General features: G+C 42.2%; 1 protein-coding gene across 2 annotated transcripts in view; it reads right to left on the bottom strand.

Moving 5' to 3' along the window:
• The window catches only part of MAGI3 (membrane associated guanylate kinase, WW and PDZ domain containing 3), a 233,105-nt gene that overhangs the window by 29,782 nt on the left and 186,479 nt on the right, over positions 1-16,844 (bottom strand). For both annotated transcript variants that reach the window (XM_045801476.2, XM_045801477.2), the window contains exons 8-13: positions 15,019-15,113; positions 9,170-9,358; positions 6,275-6,880; positions 4,825-4,856; positions 2,661-2,817; positions 208-299 (exon numbers count right to left, since the gene is read on the bottom strand). In XM_045801476.2, the coding sequence (XP_045657432.2) occupies positions 208-299; positions 2,661-2,817; positions 4,825-4,856; positions 6,275-6,880; positions 9,170-9,358; positions 15,019-15,113 (1,171 nt within the window). The remainder of the gene's footprint in view (positions 1-207; positions 300-2,660; positions 2,818-4,824; positions 4,857-6,274; positions 6,881-9,169; positions 9,359-15,018; positions 15,114-16,844) is intronic.

Raw genomic sequence — 16,844 nt, 5'->3', positions numbered from 1 at the left:
GTTCTCGCCTCGGCCCCACCAAAGTTACGGAGAGCCCACCACACCAGCAGAAATGCCGTTCTTCCTCTCATTCATGAGATGCTTAGAGAAAACAAAATATTTAAAAAGAGAGAGAGAAAAAAAAAAAAGAACAAAAGCACCATATTCTACCAAACAGCTACCTAAAAGTTCATAGGAATGGACAAATCCCGAAGCATCTGAACTTACAGACTGGTCCGGTCCCTCTCCTCCCAGTACCCGGAAGCCAAATCCCGACTCCTGTTTCCGAAGAAAAACATCCAAGTCCTTGGTGTTTGGGGCTAAGGAAAACCAGAAAAATATAAAAATAAATAGGTAAAACAAAATACTTCGATTTATTTAAAAAGGATTACAATAACACAATGCCATTATTTAGTAGGAGCATATTATAGAGTTCAATAAACTATAACCTCAGAACTTTCTGGCATGTGAAAACTTACACAAGAACATACCATTACCTACTAGTACAAAAAAAAAATTCAATCCTAAGTCTTTGTTTTCAGCTCTAAACAAAACTTTGGGGGCGCCTGGGTGGCGCAGTCATTAAGCGGCTGCCTTCGGCTCAGGGCGTGATCCCGGCAATCTAGGATCGAGCCCCACATCAGGCTCCTCCGCTGGGAGCCTGCTTCTTCCTCTCCCACCCCCCCTGCTTGTGTTCCCTCTCTCGCTGGCTGTCTCTCTCTCTGTCTAATAAATAAATAAATAAAATCTTTAAAAAAAAACCACAAAAACTTTGTATCGAGATTGCTCAGAAACATTTACCCCCACTTCCCATTACACTGCCATTAAGTCCTAATGCTTTCAAATCAATGTTGTGATATTAAATGCAGAATCATCCAATTTAAGTTTGACATTTGATAGGTACAAATTATCTAAATTAACATTTGGACAAACCCTAGGAAAAGAGAGCCCATAAAATGCCTTAATTCTACTCCTAAACTAATATCTTTGTTACTGAAAAGCATTCCATATTCACTTAGCCTAATTTTGCAAATGGATTCTTTTAAAAGAAAATAATGATCGCTAACACCTAACATTAGCCCCATGTTCTAGCTGTGGAAACTGAGGCCTAGGTAAGTGGCCCAGTGTCGGGCAGCAAGTAAATGACAGAACTGAGGTTTCAAGCCAGCTGGATTTCTAGGGGCCACGCTCTTCACCCACCCTATTCTGCCCCCCAAGGGCAGGTCACATTCATCAGACTATTAAGTCCGGAAAATCTACTTCACGCCTAAAATAATTTGATCTTCAAGAAAATATTAATGTTATACACAAGCAAGAAGTGTTTGCTAGAAACATGTCGGAGAACCATAAAAAACTGAGATACCGGATAGGGTAAATCTTGACAAATGTCCTTAGAAGCAGTCTCTTTTCAGAAACGATTCCTATTAGAATGACAGAACTTTAAGGATAAAAGACTCTTGAGCCCAACTCAGTTACTTCCTGGGTACGGCCCAAAGGGGCTGGGTAGTTTCTGCCAATACTAATATATCGGGCTATTAATGGCAAGTCAAAAGAAAGGGGATGCTCCAGATAGTTCTATCAATTTAAATTACTGCATTGCTGTGTTGGCATCTGGTTTTCATCTCTCTGAATAGGGTATGGGCCTATCAAGGTAAAGATCTGGAATTGGTTAAATAACTATGAAGCTGATTATACATAATTTTCCCACCTGCGTACACAGTTTCCAAGGTAGATTTAGATCTATTTCTCAGAAACAAATTAATTTAAAAAAATTAAGCCTCCCTAATCTGCAATTTTACTTTGGAAAAGATTGATCATTTTCAGTAAATTAGCACAAAAATGATTTTCTGCCTTCTGCACGCTCTCTGCTCATCACCTCTCAGCCGGGGCTCCTCTGAGCAGTCTACTCTTGTTTCCTCCTCAGGCTGCACACTCTCTGATTCACCACCCTCCTACTCCTGCTGGGAAAATCTCTGAAACGCAAGTCCGAGGTGATCATTCCTGCACAGAGTTAAACCATTCCGCGGCTCTCTATCCTCCTGTGATGGGTCCGGCTTCCTCGGAACAGCCTCACCTGCCCTCCCCAGCCTGCTGCTCGCCCCTCCGGTTTCCCGTGCCAACTGCACCCAGCCAAACTGGGCTACTTGCAGAACCCAGGCCACGCAAGGTCAATGTGCAAAGGTTACTGCTTTCTTTCCCTTTTGCTCTGTCTCATAAATACCTCTTCGTCTTTGAAGACGTGGTTCTGGCTTAACTCCCTACATGAAGTGGTATCTGACACTTCCTACCACCCCCAGTGGTAAAATTGACCATCTCCTCCTTTGGGTCCCAGTGAGGCTCATTTGGACTTATTTATGCATACTTCTTTGATTACATTTTTGTCTCTTCCGTTTAGGTTTAATCATCTTTTTGGGCGCAGGGCCTATGGAACCTACTTATCTCTGTATTCCCATCACCTACTCTGGTGTTAGGTAAGTAGGCACTTAATCCCTGGTTTTGAAAAAAAAAAAAAAAAGAATGAATGAATGTTGAATATAAATGGAAGAAGCCCAGAGTCATGAAAATGGGAATGAAGGAATCACTTTTCAACATGGTTTTGAAAGATGGGAGGGTCCCAGGTTTTTAGAAAATTCAAATTGATTTTGTTGCATGCTCTCCTGAAATATTCCACAACTACTTACGTTTATCTTCATATAAAGTCTTAGATTTCAGGTAGACCTCAGAAGGATCCAATTTCGGGGATCCTGACCTGACAATGCTGGGTGGAAAAGGCATAGGCTGGGGAATGGGCTCATTTATGGCCTCCAAACTTCCTGAATTTTCCTTTTTATCTGTTTTCTGAAATGGAAAAGGGCCTTACTTAGTATTTTAGAAAACCAGGTGGTTGATTAGTTCATAAAACTATTGTGTGAACCGGTGTGTCAACTGATGACAGTGGGGGGGGGGGGTGGGAGGGTCAAAGCCACAGCATATCTGCAGTCTTGTAGGAATTTACCTTCACAGTCGTGTGCACTTGGTTAAAACATATTTAACTTAAATTCGAAAAGATTTATACTGCTGTCAACTGAAGGGCCTGAATGCGTTCTCAGTTTACGCCATCTTGCCCTTTTCTTCCCCCCAAGACACAAACTGACTTTGCGAAGAAGATGGGCAGGGACATAACCCAGGGTGGGAGCGTGTGGCAAGAGGGGGGCCCCCAAGCGAACAGCCTCATGAAATTCTTGATCTGCCCCACCTCCCCACTCGGTTTCATCCCCAGTGCAGATGTTTGAGATGCCACTCCTTCTCAGAAAATGGAATAGGAAGTGGTACCTCTACGGGGGGCTATAAAGAGGACACTATGAAAACCCCGCAGGGCCCATTCAGACACATGAAGGAAACACACACAATCGCGCCGGACAATCCGGTAAGGGCAAACGGGGGCATTGTGCTCGTGTTTTTCCCATTCTCCCAAAATAACAGCCAGGCAAATGACTTAATAAAATTTGGAAAAAAAAAAAAAAAAAGAGACCCAATAACAGCCCAAGAAAACAAATACGGTTTTGAGAACCGCCTTTTCTGCGTTCTTGCCGGGGGAGGCAGATTAGGGATGTTTGTGATAAAATAACGAATGCGGACTAGGCCTCAGGAGCAGCGGCACCTTAGTGGGGTGAGGACGGTCCCTACAAAGTGCTGTCCCAGAGTCACTGACCCAGACCCCGTCAGGGGGCAGGAAGACAAGAGAAGCGCCCGGTCCTCGGTCATAAAGCACTGGGGTCACCGCGGCTGCACTGGTGCCCGTTATGAAATAGATTGGTGGCACGGGAGTTAAAAACTAATGACCAGAGGAACCAGAGAAACGTAGAAAAGCACAGTGCGACTGTAACTACGTAGACAAAAAGCATTTCTGGTCACGCTGGCCGTAAGTGGTACAGTCTACAGAAGCGCAGAATGTTTCTTTCTTTTTGGGCCATAAGACAGCAGATTTGTAGAGGATCTTATTGGGTGGAGCAGAAAGAGTTCACCCATTTTCTATCGGCTGGGCTTTCCTTTAATAGCCCATGGTGTATGGCTATGGAAGCCCGTCTTTCCATTGTGAGATGACGGACTCCCAATCAAGCAAAGTAGAACTAAATTAGGATTTTATACATAATTGTCTTTATAGTCATACCCACGTAATGTGGCTATTTCGGCAGCCACACATCTGCCCCTAGCACACTGTCTTTCCTGGCACTGTCTGCTGTACCCTTTTTTTAGGTCTTATTTGCTATACGGGCCCTTAAATAGGCTACTCAGTTACTCAGAAGAATGCCAAAGAGAACACTGTTTCAAGTCTGACAGCCCATCACTTTGGTAACAAGCAAACTGAGCACAGAGGCCACAATCACTCTAGAAAGTCTTGTTCAGTCCACTGTGAGGAGGTTATCTCACTGTGGGTATTTACTGTCCCCAGGAAACGATGTGACGCCGTGTCGCGGCTTCTCTGCGCGTCAGGGAGAAGATGTCCCAGGTTTTATTATCTGCCCTAACGTTTAGCCCCTTCCGTACCCTTGCTCCTCTGAAACGCAAAGAAAGCAGAAGGACTTCTAAGTGGGCACGTCGGTGTCCTCACGCTTTACCATTTAGAGGCCAGGGTTGCTGGCAGTGTGGACGGCTAGCATTCAGCAGAAATACTTAACCAGGACAGCACACCTCCTCTCCAACCCACACGCTTCCCCAGAGCTTCTGACACAAGCCCGGGGCACGGCGCCTCCTCACTTCTCCCAGTGGACAATCACCGCCGCAGAGCGCTGCCCTTACGGAGGGGGACGCCGCGTCTCTCTCGCTGGGTTGGGAAGAAGCGTGTGAGGACCACTGTATACTCACCGTTTTGGCAGTTTTAGTTGGTGAAGGAGGACCTTGAAAAAAACAAGCCAAATTTTAAAAACAGAGGAAGCATTTTTCAGATCACAAATACTACTCGTGTTGATGACAAGGCTCACTTCGACTTTTAGTAGGCTGGTAAATTCTACGGCCAACACCCGCTGTGTGCCAGGCGTTGTCCATATATTATCTCACTTCATTTTTCCTACCACTTTATAGATCGGGTCAACAAAGACTCACACAGATCATATTACTTCCTCATACCGCAGAAGAGGCAGCGAGGCAGGAAACTGACATTAGGCCTGACACCAAACCCTGGTCTTTTTGTTGTTTTTGCTGGAATCCTGGATAGCCCTCCAGCCCTCACAAAGAGATCTTCCCCTACTCTGAGCACATTCTGCCGTAGCACCCAGAGAAGAAACAAAAATAGTTCCGAGACATGAGAAATGTGAAAAACATCCCAATGACGTTAGACTGCTCATTTGCCTCCAAAATGAAAACTACAAGCCACAGAGAGAAGTGTGAAGGGCTACCATTTTATTCTTTAAAATACTCGTCATTCATAGGTAGGGATTTAAGAAAGCCCATCAAAATGCAACTTTATGATTAGTCCTCGGAACTGGATCTCTGTCCGCCCGCGAGCAGTTCAAGTCAGCTGATGACCTTGGAAAATAAAAATTGTATTTCTCTCACACGAGGACTGTGGGGTTTCATTCACATTGATGGACAGATACTAAAGCTTAAGAGAAAAGCTTCATGAGCACGAGCTATCACGATTGCTTTACAGAACAGATTCATACCATCCAACACCTTGCTTATTCGCAGAGACGCCGGCTCCTTCAAAACACCCTCAGTACATCACAGAGGCTCAGAGCAAGAACCACAGATTGAAAGCGTCAACTTCTATTACTGCCATCAACACAGAAAATGAAATGAAGAGGATATATTTCATTCGAAGTAGCATAATGCTGTGACTCTCTCTAATCACTAAAGCCATAAATCAGATTCGAAAAAGAATACAGAGGGAAGAAAATCCATAACGGACGCAAATGAAACCACTAATAACTAAAAAATCTGCTGCAAAAGATAGTGCTTACAGAAGCAGTCGGACAGAACCTTAAAGAAAAGGCACACTAATTACCAGCTAAGTCTGCTGGGAAAGGAGAGATTCTGCCCTGGAAGGAAGGACGATTAATAGATACAGATTCAAGGGGCGCCTGGGTGGCTCAGTCGTTAAGCGTCTGCCTTCGGCTCAGGGCGTGATCCCGGCGTCTGGGATCGAGCCCCACATCAGGCTCCTCTGCTATGAGCCTGCTTCTTCCTCTCCCACTCCCCCTGCTTGTGTTCCCTCTCTCACTGGCTGTCTCTATCTCTGTTAAATAAATAAAATCTTTTAAAAAAAATAGATACAGATGCAAGAACAATGAAGACTTTTCCTTGTGCTTTTACTCACCTCCTCTTAAGATAAGCAATGGTACGTCTGCACCTACTGGAAATTGCTTTAGCACCTCTACCACTTGCAGATGGGTTAAATTCTGCACATTTTGATGGTAAATTTCCTTAATTATATCCCCTTTCTGGAGGCCTTGACACCACTGACTATCCAATATCATTTTGACCTTCTGTCCTGTTGGGCTGTCGGCAATTGCAAACCCAAAGCCTTTCGGGCCCTTCATCAGAGGGATAGTCACTAGTTCGGGCTGGGAGCCGCCCGATGACGCCAGGGATGCTCGCTGCTCGCTCAGATCCGAGGGTCCATTGAGACGGTCGCTGATCAAGGTGGGTCCCGGTTTTCCATTCTGGTCCAGGACCACTGCTCCTGACTTAAAATCCTGAGTATTCGTGCAAGTCTCTCCCTTGGTTAATGACTGTCCATTGATGACAGGCGTAGCAGCAACAATGTCCGCAACAGGATCTTCATTGTCATCAGGAAGCGGATAACCACGACACAGGGTGAGGCTGACATACTGATTGACGGGTACCAACTGAAACATCTGGACAACATCTGCATGGGTGTGACCAAGGACACAGTTGCCATTGATGTCTACAATAACATCACCTGTGAAGACATAATCGTGTTAAAAATATTAAAACCACCAAGCAAGTTAATGTCTTGTTGGGGCGGGACGGGACAAAAATAAATGTATCATCCAAATTTGAATTCTGGAAACCTCTTACTAGTCATTAACTGCTGAAAAGATAGATTCTGAACACAGACACGTCATTCTCCCTTCGGTGGTTCTTCTCTAAAAAGCATAGAAATGTATAAAACCTTAATTATCTTTGCAGCAAAGAGTTAGGACGTCAAGTTCAAGGGAATCATTGGGAAAATAACTGAATTCAGACTGTCATTGTTAGTACCTCCTCTGAGTCCTACCTACGCGGCTGTGCGAAGCTAGTTCACGGTAGTCGGTATTCAGTATAGAGAAAAGGAGCAAATAACTCCATCGGCTAGTTGTACAAACAGGCGATCTTCTATTTCTTGATTTTAAGAGGCCAGTAATTACAGGGTACTTAAAAATTCATTCTAGTTTGAAAAATGTAGGGCTGAAGATTAGAATAATGTGATGTTATGAATGTACATTCCTTTGGCATCTTTCTTATCATAGATTTTCAATTTATTGTAATTCAGATTTTGAAAGGAGAAACGAGCGACAGGAGAATCCAACACAAGCAAAGAACGTATCATTTAAGACATTGAAAAGTCAGCTAAACGGATCGTTGAAGAAGCTGGTTTTGCTTTCCTGATTTTACATTATTACGACCACTCTGTGGCAGAATCATTACTATTTGACATTCATCAGTGGTGAGTTTTTTTTTTTAATGCAGCCTTAACTTGAAAAATCTGCCCTCTAATGTCTCATCCATTTGCTGCTTTTATTTGAATATGATTATTTAAAAGCTTATTGCCAAATAAAGGTGCTTTAATTTGTTCTGATTGCATGTAGGCTCGAAAAAATCAACATAAATGGTATTTAAAAACAAACGTTAAAGTGTGCAGAAATGTGCTTCATCATCTAAGACGACACAGAAATTAGACTAAGAAGAAACAAAGCTTGGACTTTTCCTCCCCTAGTAAAAGTTTCCAGAATTTCCAAGGAAGTATTGTATTGCTATGCACATTAGACATCAGTTTTAGACAAATCTGCATCTACGTTATGAAACCCTGACAGCACATACGACAGCTACCAAATGTGTTCTGGGGACAAAATGTTAAAAAAAAAAAAAAAGATCAAAACTGAGAGCTTAAAAAATTTTACTAGTAATTTTACTCTCTAGAGTTTGTTAAACTTACAAAGTCATAAAGAAGAGAGCAAATAATTTTCCTTATAAATATAACTTTTGATTATTTTAAGTTTTCTTGTATTAAGTCTCTTGTTTTAAGCTTCTTAAGTCTTAAATGGGAAAGCATAATATGAGAGATGCCATATCCTAAATGAAAATAAGCTGGTATCTGTCATCAAAAATACCATGGCAACTGAATCGTCCAAATGGGGGGACACATTTGCATTAGCAGGCAGTCTAAGAAGCGACCTTGGTGGCATAGTAACAACCTCTGGGAAAAAGTGCTTAAACCTCCCCCATAACTGTAACTGTTCTTGAACTTCCTCTAACCCCCTCAGCCCTAAAAACTGGCAGCCGTATAAAAGTATCTAACAATTACCAAGTAAAGACTTTGGGAAAACTACATAAAAGACAAATTTACACGGCTCTGTAAAAACGGTAATTTCATGTCTATAATTCTTAACATAGGAGTTTAATTTTACTAACAGCCCGTAAGACTAAGGAAGCAAAAACCAAACCAAATCAAACAAAACAAAACTGGGGGAAAAACTGTGGGACATCATTTGTTTGCTCTCGCTCTAAACATCACAATGGGTCATTTTCAAGAAAGATTATAGGTACATGTTAGATAGCTCCCGAAGGACCCTACATCATCGAAGAAAAACAACCGAACAGGTCTCTGAGATGATTAATCAACCTTTATCTTAGCACACTCGAGGGGTTATCCTGAGATGACACAAATTACTCAAAAAAATCGATACATTTAATATGCTTTCTCTAGGTGTATACTTACTCATAAAAAATGGCCCTCCCTCAAAACTAGTATGCACTGAATTTAGAAGATAAACTGTTTTAATATAGGAATCTCCCTCCCCAGTTGTATAATCTAGTTCTCTCTCTATATATAAATGATATATGTAATACATGCATATATAGTTATTACATATGTAAATACATATTTATTACATGTCAGTTTTATACATATATATGTAAACCAAACCTTTTCACTGTGGTTTTTATTACAGTATCACTGTTCTTCAAATCATGCTGAGAAATTCCTTACCTGGTGCAATTTTCCCATCCTGAGCTGCAGGACCATCTTTCAGCACATTTTTTACTTGTAGGAACTCATCAGGCCTATCTCCTCCAATAATGGTAAAACCAAATCCCATTGTGCTTTTCTTCAATGATGCTCGAATAAGGATACCTTTCAGCTGGGACGGATCACGAGTGAAGTGGGATTTTTCCATATCTATACCAAAATGAGAAAGGGGTTTGAGAACAAAAACAAAAACAAGGAACATGGCCCCTAAAGTCAACCTTTAGGATAGACTATATAACTTAAATATGAGAAACTATAAAGGGAAGCACATTAGAGAGAATCTAATGTTATGAAACAGAATTTACATTCATAAACTATTAAAAAAAAAACAGCCAATGACTCGCAAGTCTCTTTTAGGACTCCTCTACGTTGTTTGAAAGGTAAAAGCACCTCATTGTTTTGTGCGTTTGTACTTTTTCTCAACCCAAAGAGTCCTTCATATGAAGTCAAAATGATGCACCGAGGGACAACCTTTATTATTAAATTCCTGAAAGTCTTGGACACCATTCAGCTGCACATTTCATTTAAATAAGCATCTACTGAGCTCTACTGAGAAAACACTATTCTGGGAACATGAAGGCAACTGCCACACACTTACGAAAAAGAATATACTGAGATATACTGAGAACTTTTTATAATTCACAACTCAGCCTTTCGGCGGCCCTCAGTTCGTATCTGATGAAGGCATGAATTCCTGAACTCTCAGTAAATAGTTTCATGTTTCTTTTCCTTTTACTCGTACTCAGTGAATATTTTGGGAAGAAAACAAACACAGCTCCACTGAAAAGCCTATTTTTAGAGGTTTCCTCAGCTGATCCTAAAACGGAAAGTGATCCATATTTGTAAATAACGAATTTATACAGCTCCTTGTCTTTCCCTTCCTCTCCTACACCGTGGAGGGGCACTTTTGAGAACTGGGAAAAGATCTAATTGTGTGATTAGTAACTTACAAAGCACCGTTTCAATTACGTTTTAAAAAGATGGTCTAACATTTGCTGCCAAATATTTAATACTTATTATTGAGATATAAACACATATGATAATGAGGCACTTAAAATGTACAAGTCAACGTTGTGCAACCATCACCTAACTTTAGGAACCCCCTGCCCTGAAATCCTCATTCCAGTTAGCAGCCACTCCCCATTTCTCCCTCACCTGCACTCACACACCCCAGTGTTAGGCAATCACTGAGCTATGTTTTGTCTACAGCTCTGCCCAATCTGGACATTTCATATAAATGGAGGCATGGAATATGTGGTCTTTTGAATGATTTCTTTCACTGAACGTGACGTCACGTTTTTGGGGTTCATCTGTGTTTTAGCATGTGTGAACTCTTTATTCCTTTTTACTGCCAGATAATATTCCGCTGTAGGGATAGATCACATTTTCCTTAGCCATGTTTCAGTTGATGGAGAGCTGGGGTATTTCCACTTTTTGGCCACGCTGCGTAATGCTGCTCTGACTGTTCTTGTACGAGGCTGTGCGTGAGCGTACATTTTCATTCCTCTTCTGTACCTACCAGGACTAGAAGGGCAGCACTCGCCATAAACCTAGAGTAGCTATGTTTCACGTTTTCAAAAACGGCCACACTCTTCCGAAGAGGCTGCACCGTTTTACATTTCCACCGGCATCCAGGAGGCCTCCGATTTCTCCGCCGTGCGGCCCACACCGGTTGCTGGGTGCTTTCCGGTTCCAGCCGCTCTAGTGCGCATGAGCGGTAGCTCGCCGCGGTGTCAGTGCTCCTTTCCCTGACGATTCCAATCGACAGAGGTGTCCTGTTTCATACACAGCTCACCCTCGGCCCTGGTATGGAGCCCAGAGATGTCTGTGTGGAGCTGCTGCTGCCCCTCTCGGCGAAGGGCTCTAAGAGGTACATTAAAGCCTGTTGCCAGCTAGAAAAGAGTCATCTTTGGGGCTGCCCCGTATGGCAGCAGGGACTGTGCGGTGTAAACAGCTCCCTCAAGGACAGGAAGGGCTGTCCTGAAGACACTGACAAAGGCAGGCTTGCGGTGGGAGTAGGTCTACTTTACTTGACCTGTTCTTCCCAGCTTTGCTGACCTCTTAAAATAAAAGCACTTGACACGAAAGGAAAGGGAAAGGGAAAGAAAAGAGAAAGAAAAGAAAGAAAGGAAGGAAGGAAATAAAGAAAGGCAAGAAGAAAGAAAAAAAACCAGCTATTTTGGGCTTCTCGAAGTGGAGGGCTACACTCCAGACGGCAGTGTGTTGACCACCGTAGCCACTATTTTGGGAGGCCTCCCGGAGCTTGGCCAGCCAGCCTGCTGCTGGCGATCTCTCTGTGCGCTGCTGAGCTGAGCCCTTGTTGAGCCTCTGACATTCTAACTAGCCACCCGTTTCTGAACAAAATATTACTTTTTTTTTTTTAAGATTTTATTTATTTATTCGACAGAGATAGAGACAGCCAGCGAGAGAGGGAACACAGGCAGGGGGAGTGGGAGAGGAAGAAGCAGGCTCATAGCGGAAGAGCCTGATGTGGGGCTCGATCCCAGAACGCTGGGATCACGCCCTGAGCGGAAGGCAGACGCTTAACCGCTGTGCCACCCAGGCGCCCCTGAACAAAATATTACTTAAACAAATTATTTGACACAGTCAAAGCCCATTCAGTCATGTAAATTGATTAGGACTGCCCACTGGGGTCGCCTACCAGGTTGTGGACAAGATAGATCATCTGCTTAATGACCGTGTACATAGGCAGTTGAGGACAAAAATCTGATGAAATGTACCTTTCTCATTTTTAATTGTGATACTTCAAATATCATGATACTTTTGGTGAGCTGTCTCATGCTCTAGTCCTCATGAATGTTGGAACAAGACTGGCTCCTGAGGGTGGAACTAGAAAATCAGCATATGACAGATGAGATCCAGATGTGCAAACATTAAAAGGGAGAGGGCGGAATTCTGGCTAATACCTAATTTTGAAAAATATTAATAAAACCGCCCAAGCTGATGAGAAGTCGGTCAGAATTAGGTCTTATCAGAATTAAACACAGGGAACGGAGAATAAGAAAAGCAAAGAAACAGTCTTGATTGTAAAATATCTGATTTTAAATACAAGCTGTGGGATTTAGTTGAGTGATCTTGGAATGTTTCTTGACATTTTATTTTTATTTTTTTGTTGTTATTTGACCTTTTAACCTCTCAGTTGCTTCATCTATAAAATAGGGATAATAGTACCCAAATCAGGGGATTGTTACAGGGATTAATCTAGATCAAGCATCAAAAGCAGAGGCAACGGGGCCTGGCAAACAGTAAGTGCTCAATAAATGCAGATGAACACAAACACATCCACACTATCTAAAGAAGGAGGTTCCTGGCTCACAAACTCGGGTACTTCTGTCCTTGCGGCAAGCACATCCCTGGAATGGATGCACCCAATGGCTGACCTGACGCCATCAAGGCATCTGAATGGGGACCATAATAGTAACAACCTTGCAGAGATATTCTGAGGCTTAGATGGGATGATGCATACAAAGCATCCAACTGAGTACCTGACCCAGTATCTCAAGAAATGGTGGCCATCATTCTTCAAGAACTAGCATAACTTCATCCCTTCTAGGAAGCTTTTCTTGCCCTCTCCGTGGCCAAATTTAATCTCTCTCTCCTTTGTTCCAAAATTTTCTCCTTTGTTATGTCAGCTATCACACTGTACTAAAATTAGTTGTCTATTTCCCTGCCTAAATTGTGAGCTCCTGAAAGACAAAGGCGGAGTCATTATTCTCCTTTTACTGCCCAGCTCATAGGAGAGTGCCTGGTTATCTAGATTAATAACACACACGTGCGTGCGCGCGCGCGCACACACACACACACACACACACGTGCGTGCGCACACGCTTCCTGCCCTCAAGGAGCTCAGAGTTTAGTGAGGGTGGAAGATCTCCCTTGGTGCGTGTCATGAAGACATGGGCATTCAGGAACTGTATATTATAATACAAAGAACTCTGAATTCAAACTCAGTCAAACTAAGTGCAAATTCTGGTTTGACACTATGATTCTAACAAAAGTCTTCTCTTTACTAAAGTCTCGGTTTCCTTATGTGCGGTGGGGATTCGTGTTTCTCTCCACTTAGTGTCCTCAGTCTACCCTCCTTCAAAGGTATCAAAACAGTTGCCTGTACCCCTGCCTCCACTTCGTTACCCACCATTCCCTATTCATTCTACCGCATTTTTACTTCCCTTCCACTTGCTTTTGCCAGAGTGACAAATGACCTCCGCACTGTCACGCAGGCACACTTTTCACTTTCTGCCTTTCTGGACTTTGCAGCAACATGGGACACAACCACTCACCTTCTTGTTGAAACTCATTCCTTCTCGTGGCTGCCTCTCCCTACCACCTCATCTCTTGTTACCACCCCACAAATACTCTATGTTCTAGCCATTCCTCTCTATTCTCCGGCCTCTGGACCACCATTTCATACACCTGTGGTTTTATACATTCGGTTCCTTCTACCTGGCATGCCTTCTTGCTCCTCTAAAATGATCATCTGTCTGATTTAACTTTTCCTGACACTTTAAGATCCACTTCTAATGTGTCCTCTGCTTTGAAAGTTCCTCTGTGTCCTTGACTTTCTCCACCAAAGGAAAGGTGAGCACTCCCTCCTTTATGCCACCTATTAATACATTTCTATTAATACAACATGTACAGCTCTATTAATAACAATGAAAGCTAGTATTTCTTGGCTGCCATTTGCCAGATAGCACTGTAAGCACTTTCCACATGTTAATTTGCATGCTCAGAGCCACCTTAAGAGGTAAATACTATTCTTATTCCTATTTCGTAGACGGAGAAACAGAAGCACAAAGAGTTTGGGGAACTCATCCAAGGTTATGCATTTGGGGTTCACACCTGCTGCACCCTCTGCACACTTAACTGCTCTCCGAGGATGGCACCCAACATCATATATGGCGACCACTGATTTCCTGCGTCTGAATGTGAACTCTTGGGGGCAAGACCTGTCTTACTCCCAGTCGTTTTTGAACACCATGTGACTGGCAGAGCACTGGGCATACAGTAGGTGCTCAAAAATATTTGTTAAATAAAAATGCTTGCTAAATCAAATGCAAAACTTCAGGGACAGGACTATGTTTCTGAAGAGTAGCTAGAAGAAACAAGCGCTTCTCTCGTGGACAACAGGCGTGAGGAGCCTACTTGATTAGTACAGTATGATCGTACAGACAGAACCCTGGTTATCGGGACAGATGGAGGAGGAGGAAGAGATGGGAAGGGATGAGTAGAATGTAAGAAATTCCCGGGCAGCTTTTTCAAAATATGTATGGCTAGGCTCATCAAAATGTGAGGACCTATGTATTTTAAAAATATTCCCCAAATGATCCTGATGCCCTGCCTTCCCACTTGAGAATCAATGATACAGGCAAATTATATGGTGGATTTATTTCTATCAGTTAATAAAGAATCCTGGATGGTTACACACATTAGACATAAGCATTCACTTGGGAGAAGCTCATACTGGGTTACAGAGCTCAGACTGTCCTGGCCTGAAACACTGGGAAACAATGCAATCTTTATATCACAACCTCAGCCCATAACAAAGCTATTCAATACCTTTTGCCAACAATTTCACACTTTCCATCTAAGCGGCATGGGAAAATTGCAGTATTCTCAAAACGTTTAGATGTTTTATTAAGATTATTCCTATCTTTACAGTGACAAAAATTAGACCTTCTCTGTTGAACCTCAACGTCTCAACAATAAAAAATTCAAACTTATTTTCATTAATTCAGTATATAAATTTTACAAGGCATTCTCAGAAGAAAAGATTGGGGAAAACACTTTACCTGGTTTTGAAGACCCGGTCTCAGCCTGTCCTAACTGCTTTTTCCTTTTGGCTTCCTCCACTGGATTTTCAAACTGGGTTTTCTGGTTAAGGTGACTGTAAGATGTAGAAAAACGGGCATTTCAGTTTAAGATGAAAGAGTGACATTATTTTTAAATAGACTGTTATACCATTCCATCCCCGTAGGTTAAGGGGCAAGCATGTATCTCTAGACTATGGAATTCAGAGAAGCTGAAAGTTGGTAGGGAAAGGGCTTTTGGCAACTAAAGAAAGGCCCATGGAAGATGCCTAGATGGGAAAGCTGATGAAGCCTTCACTACAGCTTCTGCATTGAGGTACCCAACGGAGCCAATAATAGTTTTCAAAACCGTAGGAGACACCCTCACATCTAATGCAATCGGAACAGTCGGTAATGGATCAGCTCATTTTCTAAAAGGCAGTTCATGGGAGGAGGATTTTAATTCAAGTTTCTTGAAAATGAAGTAGCTGTAAAGATGCTTTTGGAAAAATCTGAGTATAGAAGGTTTCTTGAATTTTACTATTATTTTTCCAACTGACTCACTCACATCAATTTAGCAGAATGACTAAGAAAGAGATTTGCTTTTACCAATTTGTATCAGAGAACAACTCTTCCACACTCAACTTTTTTCACAATTATACAATAATTAAAATAATTACGTCATCATAATATAAATTTAACTGGTATTTCTGATTTGGGAACATTCACAACTGCCTTGGAAAGCACACAAGTCTGTGGGGGAAAGCAGAACAGCACTGGGAGACCAAGCGCGAGTGACCAGCTAACAATAGTCAATACATGATTGGCAATAGTGCATTTCAGCGGGGCAGCCGAGCCCTGGCTGGTCTGGCAAATCAGTCAAGGGGAAGCTGGGTAAGAACGCAACTGCTGTACAAAAGTTATTTAAATAGGTTCTGATACAGAAGCAGTGGGAATTGCATTCTAGCACTTCCATGGTACAAATATATTTCAGCCAAATGATAGCATTTTCCAGAAGCCATTTTAAACGAGAAGTGACATTAGCAAATACCAACAATTAAACATCAAATCATGAGAATCTCAGATTATGACTGCCTTTAGATAGGCTATTACAAAATTTGCATACAAATAGTCATGCAACTTGGATAATTACTTTGCCATCTATGAACATTAATGGTGGTGATGGAGGAGGGTAGCAAGGACCCGTCGGGGCAAGGTATGCTGGTTTTCTCTATGTCATTTAGGCTTCTAGTGCATTATTAACTCTGCAACAGATGTACTTATTTAGTCTCAGAGTTCTAAACATGGCAAGTTCCACTTGAAATTCTCTGGGTTGTGATTTCACTACAACTCAGGTATGCTTCTGCTTCCTACCAAGGGGAGCCCCTTATCACTGAGGTAACTGTTAAACCCTCTGGGAAAATGGAGATCTTTGGTATTAACTTAGGGACCACTTTAAACATTATGTAGTAGGTACTGACATTTTACATATTCTTGAAAGAGAAAACTACCAGAAAGTGACACTTAGAAAAGAATAAACCTGTTTAGAATAAACCCTGGCTCGCTTTAACATCATCAGTTGGAATGACTGATTTTGCCACCTAGGCATTAAAACATAAAAAGTAGTAATTTGTATTTATACTCTTCGTAATGTGTGGGAGAGGAGATTAGAAGTATGCAAGTGAGTAATCCCTTTCCTGAAAATTCTTTGACAAAAGAATGTAAGATTTTAGTGCAGGGAGTAATTGCATCTGTCACCTTAAACTACTTAGATTAAAATGCTACTCAAATAACAAAACATAAAAGTTAAAACACTCTCCTTCTCATTT

This window comes from Ursus americanus, chromosome 12 (assembly GCF_024610735.1).
Source record: "Ursus americanus isolate L20-20 chromosome 12, mUrsAme1.1.p, whole genome shotgun sequence".
In the NCBI taxonomy this organism is placed as follows: domain Eukaryota; kingdom Metazoa; phylum Chordata; class Mammalia; order Carnivora; family Ursidae; genus Ursus; species Ursus americanus.
Note: the sequence above shows the minus strand (reverse complement) of the source record. Positions and strands in the feature narration are given on the sequence as shown.